The sequence below is a fragment of the Equus quagga genome, chromosome 7 (assembly GCF_021613505.1).
Source record: "Equus quagga isolate Etosha38 chromosome 7, UCLA_HA_Equagga_1.0, whole genome shotgun sequence".
Lineage (NCBI taxonomy): Eukaryota > Metazoa > Chordata > Mammalia > Perissodactyla > Equidae > Equus > Equus quagga.
In genome coordinates, this window is record NC_060273.1 from 66,759,722 (window position 1) to 66,776,844 (window position 17,123).

The window sequence follows — 17,123 nt, forward strand, 5'->3', positions numbered from 1 at the left end:
CAGTTATTTTATTAATTTTTGTGTGTATTTTGCTACAGATCTATGTTAAAAATGACTTTATTAATAATTCCTCTTCCATATTTACTCAAAGACTTTATAGTTTGAGCATGCATTAGCAATGCTGGGCTGATTTGTGCTGTCACTGGGGTTAGCAGCAGTTCCTCATTAGAAGGTTGATGTCTAGGAATTGTTAATATGAAATTATTTTTTGGTGATAATAAGATTTTTTTTCTCTTTTTGGTACGTATACACTCCCAAAGATGAGTTGTGTATGGTCAAAATAATATGTGCTGTGGTCATAATGATTTTAAAAATCTATGGGTTTGATTTTTGGTTTGTTTCTTCAGTTTTGGTGACTAATAGCAAATAATATTCAAATATAAAAATGTTGCCATTTTTCTCATTAGGACAAGGTATTTCAAATGTCATTGAGAAGGCAGAGACTTCCCTTGGAATCCCTAGTCCCAGTGAAATTTCTACTGAAGTCCAATATGCAACAGGTCAGTATATTAAACATTAAAACCTAGAATTATGGATTGAAATGGAACAGTTGAGCTTTTTTTTAATAGCTATTTATTGAGTGTCTGATATGCAAGACATCATGGGACTTGTAAGAAAGGGAATTTGGAATCTTTGACAGAGGTCAGTGTCCTTTAATCAGTCACATGTCTCTTCACTTCGCTGTCCTCATCTGTGAAATGGGATGGTATTTTATATTCTAAAGGACTGTTATAAGCATTAAATAAATAAGGCCGTGAATGTAGAATGTAAAAATTGTGTAACAGTGTGTTTGGCATAATTGAATGAGAACCCAATGAGAGTTAACTGAATTTGAATCTATCATGGCATGAAAAAATTTTTAATCTGTTAGTTTTGGGGGGGTGTATTTTTTTGTGTTTGGATTTTTATGAAGGTGAAGTTTAATTCTGGAGGCTCACCTGATCACTTAAAGTCATAAAGGGCAGAGTTATAACCAGGCATCAAGAGGGCTTGGGACCAGAAAATAGAAAGCTTTTCTGGGCCTGAGTTTGCTTTCTCCATCTCTAAGGGCATTTGTTGTTTCCTACTCTTATTCTTTTTGCTCATCTGTATCATTTTTCTTGAAGCACACTGACTTTCTCTGTGTATCATTCCCTGCTCCAGCTTTATATTGAGTCCTGTTATAAGCCCATCAGAGACTTAACTGGCATCAGTTATTTCCACTTCTAAATTGCGAGGAGAGAGAATTGGATCAGCCTAAACTTGGGTCACATGTCAATGGGTCAGCTATGGCCAGGAGACAACATCACATTATGCAAACATGACTGCAAAGGAATATGTGTAGGAGTTGGGGGCACTGTTCTTAGTGATAGCTGCACCAGACTACTTTGGCTGCCAGTAACAGAATATGTGATTAAAAGTGAGTTTATTTTTCTCATTTACGAGAACTCCAAAAGTAGGCTGTTCTAGAGTTAGTTTAATGGCTCATTGAGATCTGAGTGCTGCCTTGGCTTCTCGAGTTTTTTTTGTTGTCTCTTTGTGGTTGCCACATAGTACCACAGCTCCAAATATAGTGTTCTCATACTGCTGTGCTCAAAGTCAGGAATTAAATGGATGTGAAGTGTCATTTCTCCTCATGTATCCCTCTCCCTCTAAAGAGAGGGAAATTTTCCCCAACAGCACCAACATATTTCTCAAATTCCATTGGCTCGAACAAGATCTTATATTAATGCTGTGGCAGCAAGAGATAGTGGGAGAGTGAGTTAGGCATTATCATAAACCTTCGTATCAGAAGGTGGGCTTAGCAGGCAGGGAAAAGGGGATTAGAAGTGGCCTTGGATAGGTAAACAGCAGTGTCTTCCACAAGACCTAAAAGACATCTACCACACAAGCTATGTTTTAAAGTCATTGAAAAACTGGAGTGAATCCTGGAAAGAGTGAGCTAGATAGTGAAATATCTAGAATTAATGTCTTATGAGAGAAAGTTGAAGGCATCATCAATTTTGAATCTGGACATCTGGGGAAGGAAGATTGGGAGAGTATGTTGGTTCTTTTCATATCTCTGAAGACTACCATGGAGAACAGGGCTTAGGTTTATTCTTTGTGGCTCATGAGAAGAGAACTAGTACCACTCTGAAAGTTGTGTGGACTTAGATGTTGGTTTAATAAAGAGTTTTTAAAGGGTTATAAGAGTTAATAAAGAGAACTTTCCAAAATTAGAATGGAAAGCCTTATGATAATAAACTCCTTCCATCTTTTAAAGTTCCTAAGGAGGGAAGTTAATTCCTCTGCCAAGGATGTTATAGTTGGATATGTCTTTTCAGAACTTTGGGGTCAGCAGAGGCCACCAGTGGAAATTGTTCCATTATCTTCTAGGGATGGGGCAGGGGTGGAGTGTTTGATCCAAAGACTGTGTTTGAATATGCTTGATAATGACAGGAAAGACCGGTAATAGAGGGAATAAGAATAAATAAATGGACTAAGATTCAGACTGATACTACACAGAAGTATTTGTTGAAGGTTTACCCTTCAAGGGCTGTACTTTTGTTCTTTTATGCTTATAAATCCCATGGTCCTTTATCCTTTGTAAAATTGGGGAGAAATGCCAAATGAATGCATTAGTAGATTGAGGAATACAGCGTGTTTTATGCTTATGTTTGCATCAAATACTCATTTCCTTTTTCGTGTAGTTAAGCATTGCCTGTGGCTTCAGATATCAAAGATATTGTAGTAAGATTATTTTTCTAAACTCAATCCAACAGCTTAATTCATTCAACAAAAATTTATTGAGTGCCTTCTCAATACCAGGCACTATTCTAAGTGATGGAGAGAGATCTGTAAACAAACCCCTAAAGTCTATCTCAATGATAAAGTGAAATGAAGAAAAATAAGGTGAGAGGAAAGAGTGTGTGTCATGGGCAAAACCCAGTGCTTGATGTTGCGAGAAATTGGAAATGGGTTAGACATAGAACCTTTCCTCTATTTTGGATCTAATGGATGAACCCATCATTGGAAGAACTAACGAGAGCACAAATCAGGTGAAGTCAAATGTGTGGTTGAGCTTCACGCAAAGGGCTGTGGGAACTTTGAGCAATTCATGTTTTCATGAAGGAAGATATTTGAGTTAGATCTCGAGAATGGATATGGTTTTGACAGATGCAGAAGCTGGCACAGGGATTTTGAGGTTAAGGGAGAAAAACAGCATGAATAAAAAACAGCAAAAGGGTATGATGGTGTTTGGGGAACAGAGAAGCCCAGGATTTGTGTAGGGGTGGAGGGAAAGATAAGCCTGAAAAGTGGGTTACGTGTCAGAAATTTTTGTTTTTCAGAGCAAAAATCGCTTTTTCTTTTCTTCTGATTTTGAAAATAATAATGCTAATTATAAGAAAAACTAGTCAAAAAATAGAAAGCTATAAACAAGTGAAAAATCTTCTAATTCCATCCAGAAATAACATTTTGGCATATATCATTCCAGATGTTTTTGTGCATATGAACATAGATATTTAGAAAACTAATCATACTTTGTATTTTTTTATAACTTTCCTTTGTTTAAAACGTTTCACATTCTATGTCAGTAACATGCCTACATCATCATTTTTAATGGCTACAGGGAATTTCATTTATGTAGGTGTATTTTAAATATAGAATTAGTCACTTTTTAAAAAGCATCATTGGGGCCGGCCCAGTGGCGCAGCGGTTAAGTTCGCATGTTCCACTTCTTGGCAGCCTGGGGTTCACTGGTTCAGATCCCGGGTGCAGACATGGCACCGCTTGGCAAAAGCCATGCTGTGGTAGGCATCCCATGTATAAAAGAGAGGAAGGTGGGCATGGATGTTGGCTCAGGGCCAGTCTTCCTCAGTAAAAAGAGGAGGATTGGCAGTAGTTAGCTCAGGGCTAATCTCCCTCCAAAAAAAAGAAAGCATCATGAGCAACGCTACACTTAACATTCTTATACTTGTGTCTGTGCAAGTATTTCTTAATAGGAAACCCTAGACATGTAATTGCTGAGTTATAGGGTACTCACAGATGAAATTTAGATACAGTTTGCCAGATTACTGTTAAGCCCTAGTGCATGGTTGTATAGCTTAGTTGTAAGTCATTCTGGTTCTTATATGGGAGCCTCTGCCACAGCGTGGCAGCTGACAGACAGGTGGTGTGGTTCCACAGCTAGGAAGTGAACCTGGCTGCCAAAAGAGTGAGCACCAAACTTTAACCAGTAGGCCATCAGGCCTGGCTGTAAACAGCATTCTTTGAAGCAAGAAAAGGGAAGACTTTTCTCTCATTTCTACTCCATGAATGTTAAAAAGTAGGGGTGAGAGTCTTTTATATTTATCCACATAATTAACATTTCTTTTTTTTCCTGGGGAAGATTTACCCTGAGCTAACGTCTGCTGCCAATCTTCTTTTTGTACGTGAGCTGCCACCACAGTATGGCCACTCACAAACGAGTGGTGTAGATCCGCCCCCAGGAACTGAACCTGGGCTGCTGAAGCAGAGGGCACCACACTTAACCACTGGGCTACTAAGGCTGGCCTCGTAATTACCATTTCTGATGTTCACCATTCTTTTGTATAGATCCAAGTTTTCAGCTGATAACATTTTCCTTCAGCTTTAAGAATTTTCTTTAATACTTCTTGTTAGTGCAGGTCTGCTGACAGTGAATTCACTCAGAGTTTGTTTGTTTGAAAATGTTTTGGGCCCGGCCCTGTGGCCAAATGGTTAAGTTCGTGCACTCTGCTGCAGCGGCCCACACTTTCGCTGGTTCGGATCCTGGGGGCCAACATGGCACCACTCGTCAGGCCCCTTTGAGGGGGCGTCCCATATGCCACAACTAGAAGGACCTGCAACTAAAATATATATAACTATGTACCAGGGGAGAAAAAGGAAAAATAAAATCTTTTTTTAAAAAAAAAAAAAAGAAGACAATGTTTTTATTTTCATTTTTTTTTTCTTTAAAGATTTTATTTTTTCCTTTTTCTCCCCAAAGCCCCCCGGTACATGGTTGTATATTCTTCGTTGTGGGTCCTTCTAGTTGTGGCATGTGGGACGCTGTCTCAGCGTGGCTTGATGAGCAGTGCCATGTCCGCGCCCAGGATTCGAACCAACGAAACACTGGGCCGCCTGCAGCGGAGCGCGCAAACTTAACCACTCGGCCACGGGGCCAGCCCCTTATTTCATTTTTGAGGATGTTTTCTTTGATATAGATTTCTAGGATGACAATTTACTACTCCTTTTAATCACTTTAAAAGTGTCATTCTATTGTGTTTGGCTTTCATTCTTTCTCTTGGGAAGTTAGTTAGGTTCTTGTCATTGTTTCCTCTGTATATAATTTTTTTTTCCCTGGCTGCTTTTACAGCTTCTCATTATCGCTGCCCGTCAGCAGTTTTGGTTATGATGTAGTTTTCTTTGTGTTTATTCTGCTGGAGATTCATTGGACTTTGTGGATTCGAGATTTAATCAAATTTGGAAAATGTTCAGCTATTCTTTCTTCATGTAATTTTTCTGCCCTCCGCTTTTTTCTCCTGGTATTCTGGTTACATGTGTCTTAGATAGTTGGTTATTGTCCCACAGTCACTGAGGTTTAGTTCATTTTTTTAAGCCATTTTTCTCTGTGCTTCAATTTGAATAGTTTTTATTGTTGTGTCTTCAGATTCACTTATCTTTTCTTCTGCTTTGCCTAATGCTGTTAAGTCCATCCAATGACTTTAAATTTTAGATACAAAATTTTTTAATTCTAGAAATTCCGTTGTTTCTTTTTTATACCTTCCATTTCTCACCTCTTTATGTAAATATTTTAGTGTCCATGTCTGTCAGTTCTATCATCTCTTGTCATTTGAGTCTGTTTCTATTGACCAATTTTTCTGGGTTGTAAATCACATTTTTCGTTTCTTTGATTGGACGCTGGACATTAGGAATCTTATGTTGTTGAGTGGATTTTGTTGTCTTATTTTAAAAGGCATGAGCTTTGTTTGGCAGGCAGTTAAGATAGTATTTGTAGCTTAGATTGATCCTTTTAAGGCCTGTTTTTAAGCTTTTTTAGGGTGAATCTAAAGTAGGCTTTACTCTGAAGTGCTAGTTTAGACCTCTGACTCTTCTGAAAGCTCTGCCTAATTCCCAGGTATTTAACTAGGTCTCTCTGTTAGATTGGTTGGAAGTCAGATGTCTCTCAGCCTAGCAGGAACTTTGGCATTATTTAGTCTACCGCTCCATGGTAGTTCTTTGCCCATAAGTCTCTCGATTGTGAATTCTCCCGAAGCATGACCAGCTTTGTGTTCAGCCAGAGACTCAAGGGCTTTCCTATGTAGACTCCTGGAACTCTTTACCTACATAGTTCCCTCCTCACCAGTACTTTGACCTGCAAATTCCAGGTCCTTCAACCTTCCTGGACTCTAGTCTCTGTCTCTTCCACTCAGTGAGACTGCCATGTTCTGTTTGGGTTTCCCCTCTCTGTGATGTGGTCTGGAAAGCCAAACCAATCAGGGTTTCCTTCATTTGTTTCTCTTTTATCCTGGACCATAGTCCTGTACTGTTTGTTGTCCAATATCTGAAGAAAATTGTTTCTTGTATTTTGTCCAGTTTTCTAGGGCTATGGTAAAAGGGCAAGTCTGATACCAGTTAATCCACCATAGCTGGAAGTGAAAGTCTTCCCTATAATAGTTAGATTATTGATCTCCTATGAGATTTCAAAGGTAGTAAAGTGGAACAGATTTTTTTCTTCATGAAATTTACCCATCTTTGTAATGCATGTCTGATTCCTGTGAATAAACATAATTTTCTAGGATAAAATTTAAAATAGACTGGGGGCTGGCCCCGTGGCCGAGTGGTTAAGTTCGCGCGCTCCGCTGCAGGCGGCCCAGTGTTTCGTTGGTTCGAATCCTGGGCGCGGACATGGCACTGCTCATCAGACCACGCTGAGGCAGCGTCCCACATGCCACAACTAGAAGGACCCACAACGAAGAATATACAACTATGTACCGGGGGCTTTGGGGAGAAAAAGGAAAAAATAAAATCTTTAAAAAAAAAATTTAAAATAGACTGGATTTTAAAAAGTCAGGTTTGTTGAGTTATTTATATACACTAAAGTTTACTCTTTTTAGGTATACAGTTTTACCTGCTTTGATAAACATACAGTCCTTTTTACACTCTATAATCACAGTCTATTATGATGATAACAGATGGAGTATATTTCCTTTAACTGTGTAGACAATCAAGATATAAGAATATTTTCATTACCCCAAAAAAGTACCCTTGTGCCCTTTTGTGGTCACTTCCCACCACCTGCTCTCAGCTCTTGGCAACCACTGATCTGTTTTCTGACTCTATAGTTCTACTTTGTTTAGAAGATCATATAAATGTAATCATACAGTATATATCTGTTGTTATATATAATAGTAGTTTAAAAGACTGGATTTTATTTTTGAAGTGAATTGAAAATGGAAACAAAGCTATCTATCTTAGCTTTCGTTTTAAATTAGGCAGATAGTTTAAAATAAGACAAAAAGGGCTAAGGCCTTGTGTGTGGGAAGTAGGGTCTAATTTTTAGAAACTCACATAGCTGCTAATAAAGCAAAAGTATTTATGGACCGTCCCTTCATATTTGCACATACTCTCCCTCCTGTAGGAGAGACACATGCCAAAGAGAATGAAACCTCCTCCCCAATGACTGGGCCCTTTGGTGTATTCTCAACCATCTCTACTGCTGTTCAGAGCACAGTGAGTAAAAAGTGCAAGGTCACCTGCTCCCTTCCATGATTATAATGGATTTTTGTCTCTTTCTCACTCTTTTCCTTGAAAAGCCATGGGGACTGATTGCTTTTATAGGAGTCCAAATCACTGAAGATCACTCACTTTGATCTTGGGGTGGAGGGAGAGCCATTTGACTTTAAAGAAGTAGAGGAGGGAGTAGGAAATGAGGAGTAACAGAGAGGCAGTGTATGTAATATTTTACAGGCTAGGAAGTTTTAGTTTGGTGGCCCTAGAAAACTTCTCTGCTTTACAAAAATATTTTTCTCATAATTGTATCTTTTAGGCACAGGGCAAATGTGATCTTATGATAGATACTTGTAAAACTATAGATGATTAGAAACATTTTTAAAAAGATTATATAGGAAGCTTAATATCTTTCCTACATGAGGATAGACAGCTAGTACTTTTTAACTTGTTACTGAAGTATAACATATATACAGAAAAGTGAAATCGCAAGTGTTCACAGTTTGAATTTTCACAGTGAACACATTCAGACTAGGAAACAAGATTATGGTACATCAGATGTCTCCCCTGTGCCCTCTCCCAGTTATCTGTGCCTCCCTCTCTTGCCCACCAAGATAACCACAGTCTTGACTTCTACCATCATAGATTAATTTTGCCTACTTTTAGACTTTATGTAAATGAAATCATACTGTATGTACTCTTTTGTTTCTGGCTTCTTTCACTCAACATTATGGTTGCATGATTTATCCACAGTGTAGTTTGCGTACTGTATTCCAATTTCTTTACTGTATTCCATTGTGTGACTGTGTCGTATTTATTCACTCCACAGTTGATGAGTATTGGTGTAATTTCCAGTGTTTAGCTTTTACAAATAGTGCTACTATGAGCCTTCTTGTATGTGTCTTTTGATGAAGCTCTGTACACATTTCTGTTGAGTGTGTGACTGGGTGTAGAGTTGCTGGGTCATAGAGTCTTCATATGTTCAGCTGTAGTAGATGCAAACAGTTTTCCAAAGTGGTTATACCTGTTTACATTCCCATGAGCCGTGTATGATTGTTTCCCTTGCTCCACATTCTTGCCAGTGCTTCATATGGTTAGCCACTACTTTATATATTCAAAACATGTAGGTGTCTTTTTCCAATATAACTGTAATAAGGTTGCATGTGTTTCTTAGGGAAAGAGTGTTATCAGTGGAGGTTTGGATGCCTTAGAATTCATTGGGAAAAAGACAATGGATGTAATAGCAGAAGGGGATCCTGGATTTAAAAGAACTAAGGGTCTGATGAACCGGAGTTCTACACTGTCTCAGGTACTGTTTGTTTTTACCTGTTTACTTCCTGTTTCTGTTTTGATCTGTACTTTTGTCTATGGTAACTTGAGACTATGTTAGTATTTCCTTTTGAAGAATTTTCAATAATTTATTTATTAAGGCCTTTTTGAGGGTGGGCAGTGAGAGCTCTAAAGTTTAGAAAACGTCCCAGTTCTTTTTTTCCTCCTCTTTCCTTTCTGCAGAAGCCTCTTGTCAGTGCAGTACAAGATGCCAAGCCCTTCCAGAATTGTTTATTAGAGTAATGTTTAAACTGCTTTTGGAGAAAGACTTGCTTCCTTGGGTGTTGTTTACCCTGTCTAGGATCATATTATGTGTGATTGTCCTCCCCACCCTGCTCCCGGCAGCCTCTGAGCCTATCAGATTTGAATCGCAATGCCAGGAATGACAGGGCAGTGCTCTCTACTCTTACCCTTCTCAGCTTTGCTTCCTCACCTCAAAACTGACTCTTGAGCTCTCATTACTTGCTGCAGTGTAATGTCTCCGTCTCTATTTCAGGTTTTAAGAGAGGCGAAGGAGAAAGAAGAGCTATGGACCTCCAATGAGGTTACCATGGAAACGGACAAGAAAACTCATTATGGGCTACTCTTTGATGAATTTCAAGGCCTTTCACATCTAGAAGCTCTGGAGATGCTTTCCCGAGAAAGTGAAATAAAGGTAATTCCAAAGCAGAAATTTCGGTTGGAATAGTCTCCAAGCATAGGAATGCTGTGTAGTTTCGTTTCTTTTTGTACAGTTGGAAGATGACATGTATTTCAGATGGAGACTTGAGACTGTTCAAAAATAGTACACCAAAATGAACAAAAAACTAATGTTGAACTGATTGCTAGAAATGGAGTGAGTCAAGTGTTATTTCCCTAAGTAAACAAAAAAGACAGATTGACAGAGGTCTTAATGGCTCATCTGTTATTTTTCCTTCACCTTGTCTTTTTTTGCCTCCAGTGTCTTTGGCTTAAGCTGCCAATTTGGATACAGTTATTTGTTAGTTTTTTTTAAAATTAATTAATTAATTAATTATTTTTTGTGGGAAGATCAGCCCTGAGCTAGCATCTGCTGCCAATCCTCCTCTTTTTTGCTAAGGAAGACTGGCCGTGAGCTAACATCCGTGCCCATCTTCCGCTACTTTATATGTGGGACACCTGCCACAGGATGGCATGAGGAGCGGAGCCATGTCCGCACCCGGGATCCAAACCAGCAAACCCTGGGCCACTGAAGCGGAACATGTGAACTTAACCACTGCACCACCAGGTGGCCCCTCTGTTAGCTCTTAATTGATTCAAGACTATTTCATTTTCCCCTAATTTCTAAGGTGTTGTTAAGCACTAATAATTTCCAGACATTTCTGGCTTGTATTATTTTTGGAAGTACAAATTCTCCCCACCTTTCTGTAATGACCAGCCTCTTGTGTTAGTTGTTAAGGAATAGCTTGTGTTGGCTAGTGAGCTCATAATTTTGATTTTGATTTGATCTATAGCCTCTTCTCCATTTGAGAATGTTTTTCTTTTTCTTTATATCCATTCAGGTGAAATCTATCCTTAATTCTCTAAGTGGAGAAGAATTAGAGACTCTAAAACAAGAATTGGAGCAACTCAAAGAAGCATTTTCCCTAGCAGAATTCTGTGAGGAAGAGGAAGAAGAGAAAAAAGGTAATATGGAAATCTAGTATCTGAGAGGAGAGGATGTAGTGTGTTTATATGTCGTGCCTTGCTCTTCAAATGAATTATTTTCTCTCCAGTTACCCTAGCCTGATTTTACATTTTTTGTTGAGAATTTTTATGCAGAATTCTCTGCAGTCTTTCACCATGTGCATGTCTTCTTCTCCAGCCCCTCTTCCCTCCAACTCTTTGTGGCTTCTCCAAGTCTAATCTTGCAATTCACATCTCTGCCTGCTTTTTCAGTTAGAGAGCTGCCTTTGTCAATTCCTGCCTCAGTCTGGCTGGTCATCCTATGAGCTTTTATATCCCTGGATACTGCTCCCATGCCTCTCTGACTCCTGTGACCCCTGACCTCCTCTTGACTTGAGGCTTGCAGGGTGGCACTTATCCAAAATGTGGGTGATAGTTAGTGTTTTTCATTTTTAAAATTTTCTTATGCCATATTTTAATATCTACATCCCTCAGAAAATGTAAGTGTAGTAGCTACTAATTTTTGCAAAGCAATCAGGAAATGAGGTGGTTTACATAAAGCATAATTTCTGGGCAATTGAATTTTAAGCTTTAAAAGTTGTTTTATTTAACATTTTACCTGTAAATTTCTAATATATATTGCAAGCTAACTGGCTTTTTTTTTTTAGTAGAATCTAATGATTACAGTTTTGCCTTTTCTGATGAAGCAAAAAGTTATAAACATTAAAAGTGAATAGAAAAATTTCCTCAGAAACCGTCAAGACATATAGGGTCTGTCATCTATGTGATAGATTAAATCAGTGGTTTGAAAAGTGTGGTCTGCAGATCTTTGGGTCTCTAAGACCTCTTTAGGGAGTTCATGAGTCAAAACTCTTTGCATAATAATACCAAGATGTAATTTGCTTTTTAAAAATTTTATTTATTTTTTGACATTTGCACTAATGGTGCAAAAGCAGTGGTGGGTTAAATTACTGGTGCCTTAGCATGAATCAAGACAGTGGCACCAAACTGTATTAATATTGTATTTTCACTGCCATGCACTCACAGTAAAAATAAATAAATAAATAAAATGCCAATTTTGTTTAGCCTTGTCCTAACAAAGCAGTAACAGTTATTAATTTTATTAAATCTTGACCCTTGAGTATACTTCTTTTCATATTCTGTGTGATGCATACTGAAGTTGTCTCAAGGAAAAGCACTTGTATTGTTAGAGTTGTAAGCTGAACTACCTGTTTTTTTCATTGAACCTTTTTTATTTTAAGAGATTCCAATCACACAGACTATTCAGAATAGGATATTTGGTAATATTTTCTTGAAAAAGAATTAAGTGAGCTTTCACTTCAAGGAGAGCAACTGATAGTATTCATACTAATAAAATTCAAACTAAGCAAAAGTTAGAATTTTGCAAAAGTTGTATTTGCTACTGTGCTTGACAGCTTCCCAGTGCTTACAGATTTTTCTGGTGAAATTGTGGTGATACTAACAAATTTCATCTTTTTGGGATATTTTATAATGAAATGTGTCAGCATTTGGAAGATCTGCATAACTCAGAGAACCAGTATTTTTCGAATAACTAATGCATGACATTACAAAATCATGCCTGGGTAAAAGATAGACTAACGTATTTTAATTTAATGTAACTGAGTTCAAAATTTCATGATGTGTTTTCAGGTTCCATGTTGCAACTAATCTTTAAGAAATAACCATTTGTTGAGTTTTGGTGTACTATGAAAGAATATCCACAGTTATCTGAAAGGGCTTTTAAAGTACTTTTCCCTTTTCCAGCTACATATTTTTATGAGCTTGGAATTTCTTCATGTACTTAAACAAAGCAACATATCACAACAATGTGAATGTAAAAACAGGTAAAAGATTCCAGCTGTCTTTAAGCTAGATGTTAAAGAGATTTGCAAAGATATAAAACAGTGGCACTCATCTCACTAACATTTTTCTTTTGTGAAATATACTTGTATTATAATAAATATAGCTTTTTAAAAAAAGTATGTTATTTATGTTAACACGTAGTGGGTTTATTGTTATTTATTTTTTTTTTTAAAGATTTTTATTTTTTCCTTTTTCTCCCCAAAGCCCCCCGGTACATAGTTGTGTATTCTTCGTTGTGGGTTCTTCTAGTTGTGGCATGTGGGACGCTGCCTCAGCGTGGTCTGATGAGCAGTGCCATGTCCACGCCCAGGATTCGAACCAACAAAACACTGGGCCGCCTGCAGCGGAGCGCGCGAACTTAACCACTCGGCCACGGGGCCAGCCCCGGTTTATTGTTATTTTTAATAATAAATACTTCAAACATTTCACTTTTAATTTTTAATATGAAAAATGTTGATAGATATGTAGCTAACACTGAAAAAGACTCTCGGGTTCTCAAAACCTTCCAAGAGTGTAAAGGGGTCCTGAGACCAAAATGTTTGAGAACTGTTAGGTTAAGTTATCCTAAACCAGTGTACTTTTAGCAATGTCTCTCATTGCTTTTTAGAATTGTGCATCTTTATTTCCTTCTGAACATTTATCTGCCTGTTTTTTAGTTCTCTTCACTATCATGGAGCTTGCTTCTGGCTTCCCCAGATCTCATTTTCTATTTCTTATCTGCTTTGGTGGAAACCCAGATAATTAGTCTTATTCAAGACTAGTGTATTAAATGCAGAGCACTGTCTGAGTAAGAGTCTTAGGGTCTTTCTTATGAGAGAAGGACATCAAGTTGAATGTATAGATTCTGTACTGAGAGGGACTTTTTCTTTTTAGTTTCCATTTGTGTTTTGCCCTGTGTTCTAGGAAGTCAAACTGGCTGGTTATATAACATCTTGCCAAATGACATCTTACTCTATATAAAGAGTCCTGTTGTGAATTGGTTCTTGAATATAAGTTCTTAAAGCTGTCTTGAGGTATTGAGAAGGCAGTATAGCATGGTGGATGAAAGGGTGGGTTTTGGAGTTAGACCTAGGTTCAAAATCAAGATCAGCTGTTTACTAAGCCATGTGATCTCTGGAAGTTACTTCACACTGAGCTCTGTTTCCTCAACTGTAAGAAGAGGATGCTAATTCCTCTCAGGTTGTTATAAGGACTAAATGAAGTATTATACTTATTGTGTGACACATAGTAAGCACTCAATAAATGGTGGCTATTATTTTCATTATTAGGATGATGTAAGTGGGTAAAGGTCTGCCTTTTAAAAGTCTCACTTAGCAGGAAACTCATAAATTAATTTTGATTTGCTTAGGTTGCTCCATTCTTCCTAACCAAGCCCTGGTGTGACAATCCCCAGTTATTTATAAACTTAATTTAAGTTATTTGTACATAGTGCCATTAACAGTATTTGTTCAATTTAGTCAACATCTGGCTTTGCATAGTAATCAGAAATCCTGGTCTTTAAATACCGTTCAGAGGACTCGAGGGATTTTCTAAACAGATGGATTTATGTCTATGATATTTTTCTCCCCTACCTGTTTGCCAGAGATCAGGACTCTGCAAAAATAACACTGGAGTGGTGCATGCCGCCCTTCCCAACAGCTCTCCCCAGTGATTTTGGTTGAGAATGTAACACTGGCATTGGTATTTAATTATACCTCAATGAAGTTGTTTAAAAAAGTGCTGGTAGCAGAGGGGAGGGAAATCCACAGAACCTGGTTCTGGTGATGTTAGTCATCTTCATTTTCTATCAGCATCTTTAACCCTTGCCCCTCTATCTTGAGCACCTGATACCTTCACTTCGGAAGGAGATTTCCTGCCAGGGGAGATGCCAGCCTCTCTCTTAAGTTTCCCCATAGCACTAGCCCTGCCTCCTTTCCATTCTTACATGCTTTTATTTTAATGCAACAACTACTTTCTATACTCAGGTCTGTGGGGAGTACATGACAGGGATCTCTAACATTTTTGATCAACTCTTAGCAGTAAAAGTTTTTTGAGCACTTAGACTACCACATGTATATTTGGATGTTTATAGACTTTACAAATGTACTACTATAATAATATTTACATTCTAAAGTATACCCTAAAGTGGAATTTTTTAAAGAATGAGATAGGTGTCTATATATAAAAGTTTCATTTTTTCCCCTGCATTCTACTGGATTATTTTCTGAACCCCTTGGGGTGTATGCATCCCAGTATGGATTCAGATTCATCCTTTCCACCCAAATAATTTAAAGCTTAGCTTGGAAAACAAAATGCCTGCCTAAGAGTCAGGTTTTATAGGTCTCAGTTGTATCATTTAGTGAGATAAGCTTTTCCAAACCCATATTATACCTGGGATCACTAAACCATTTGAATTCTCTGCCTTGAATGTGAAGACAGAAGGACAAAAGGATAGCAGATGGAGAGAGGAGTACCAAGATAGAGTTTTTTCCCTAAGGATTTTAGAGAGAAAGCAGGTATGAAGGAGTAATAATTTGCCCTGGTAAACCATGAAGTGGTGACTAAGAAATACTCATATAGCTCATAAGCACTAAAAGATTTCTGTGGACAAGAGTTCTCTCTGCATTCTATGCGGTAGAGAAGCCTTGGCTGGTCTTCAAAGGGGAGATTGGATAGGATTTAGATGAGTGGAGAGGAAAAGAGAGCATTTCCTGCCATTTGTTTGGATGTGTTGGTTGTTTTTTGATCTTGATCCACCTGTTTGTCTATTTCTCAAGTATAGATATGTATTCTGTGTTTCCCCATCATCTCTTACCATTCCAACAGCTTCTTTACCATCCTTCCAACATTCTGGAATCCCTTTTTCTCTTCTTTTCTTCTTATCCACAGTTATTTCTTACCTGGATCCTGAATTATTGCCTCAGCCTCCTGCCCCACTTCTTATTCCCCTTTTAATCCATCCCCTACCCAGGGGCCAAAGTGATCTTTCTGAAATTTAAATTGGACATATCTGTCTGTGTTTAAAATCATTCAGTGGCACCTCATTCCCTTAATAAAAAGTTTGAATTCCTTACCATGGTTTATAAGGCTCTTTATTACCTGGATTCTACTTACCTTGCTAGCTTCCTCCTACCCCTCTTCTCCCTCTTACTTTAGGACACTCCCAACCATATGAAACTTCTTGCCAAGCCTTTTTTTACCTCTGGGTCTTTGTGCTTGTTTTCTCTGCCTGAAAGTCTTCCCGTTCTCCTAACTTGTACTGATTTTTTATGTTCCAACTTAAATTCCACTTTTTTTGGAAGCACATGCATAGTATCTGTTTAATACTCTGCCTTCACCAGTTCTCCATTTATACTTCTGGGATGTAATACAAAGAGCACAGGATTTGGACTAGGGGTGGGAAGGCCTAATTTGCTCTGAGATCTTGGGGAAATAAATTAACCTGTTCAAGCCCTAGTTTCTTCATCTCTGAAATGGGATAATGATACTGTTTTTATAAGCCCATTGAAAGAATTCCTCGATATAATATACATAAAAGAATTCTGTAAGCACTTAGGCACCATGCTCATATAAATTGCTGCTGCTGTTATTCCTACTACCATTCCTCGCCTCTCCCTTCTCCCCCTTCTCCCCTTCGTGATCCTCACCAGTCTTTCTGCAGTGATTTACATGGAACTCGTTTTTTTTAGGGGATGAAGACTTTACCAAAGAGATAACAGAGTTATTTTCCCAGCTGAATGTCTCCTCCAAACCAGAGAAACTTGCCAGGGTAAGTTATTATTTCTTGGTGATTTTCATTTTTTTAATTGTTTGGATTTAGTGGATAAAGAATGTAAGATTGTAGATTCTTTCCATGTCACCAAGAGGGGTGTCACCAAGATTGAGGGTATATTCTGTATTCTGCACCTTTTGCCTGCCTCTTGCTTTTGCATGTTAGCATGCTGAATTCACATCTGCCCCCTGCAACACATCTGCCCACCTTACCTGTTTTTATTTGGAATGCTTTGCCTGTCTGAAAGCTTAAATTAGACCACAGTTGAGGTCAGTTAAAGTTGACAGTGCTCACCAGCTTTTGTGATACCAATTGGCCAGCCTCTATTGATATCTCACTGTTTTCAGGGCTCTGAGTGATTCAGAGATGATGGGATGTGGCCCTTGCCCTTAGGAAGCTGGAGGTTACCATTTCTCAGAGCCCAGTGACCCAGAAATGACAGTTTAGCCTGTGGAAATGAGAGAGTCCCATGGCCTAGGCCTTGGTCTTTGGTGGTGCTGCTAGAGCTCTCTTCACACACGTAGAACATGGAGGATCTTTAATCAAAGCTCAGAGTGGATAGGGACGGTCTTTTTCTAGATCAGTACCCATAGCATATATGCCAGTGCCAGCTCATGAGACACTCTTCACTGGGTCCTGGGCTGTCTGCTGCCTCTTCATCCTCTTCTCTTAATCTCGAGAAACATTTCAGGACCAGTTAGCAGCAGGTGCACATTACTTCCTGGCCCTCGAGAGCTGATAGTCATTGTATCGTCACCACAGTCACCTTCTCCCACATATCCCAGGGTACAGAATATGATGTTTGATTTGTTATCTCACTCTCCCATGTCCAGTGAAAATGCTGCGT

The 17,123-nt window shown here is 38.4% G+C and overlaps 1 protein-coding gene across 5 annotated transcripts in view; it reads left to right on the plus strand.

Moving 5' to 3' along the window:
• The window catches only part of FAM114A2 (family with sequence similarity 114 member A2), a 34,402-nt gene that overhangs the window by 4,521 nt on the left and 12,758 nt on the right, over positions 1-17,123 (plus strand). For all 5 annotated transcript variants that reach the window (XM_046668057.1, XM_046668061.1, XM_046668060.1 and 2 more), the window contains exons 4-9: positions 408-500; positions 7,601-7,692; positions 8,864-8,998; positions 9,515-9,673; positions 10,539-10,662; positions 16,194-16,273. In XM_046668057.1, the coding sequence (XP_046524013.1) occupies positions 408-500; positions 7,601-7,692; positions 8,864-8,998; positions 9,515-9,673; positions 10,539-10,662; positions 16,194-16,273 (683 nt within the window). The remainder of the gene's footprint in view (positions 1-407; positions 501-7,600; positions 7,693-8,863; positions 8,999-9,514; positions 9,674-10,538; positions 10,663-16,193; positions 16,274-17,123) is intronic.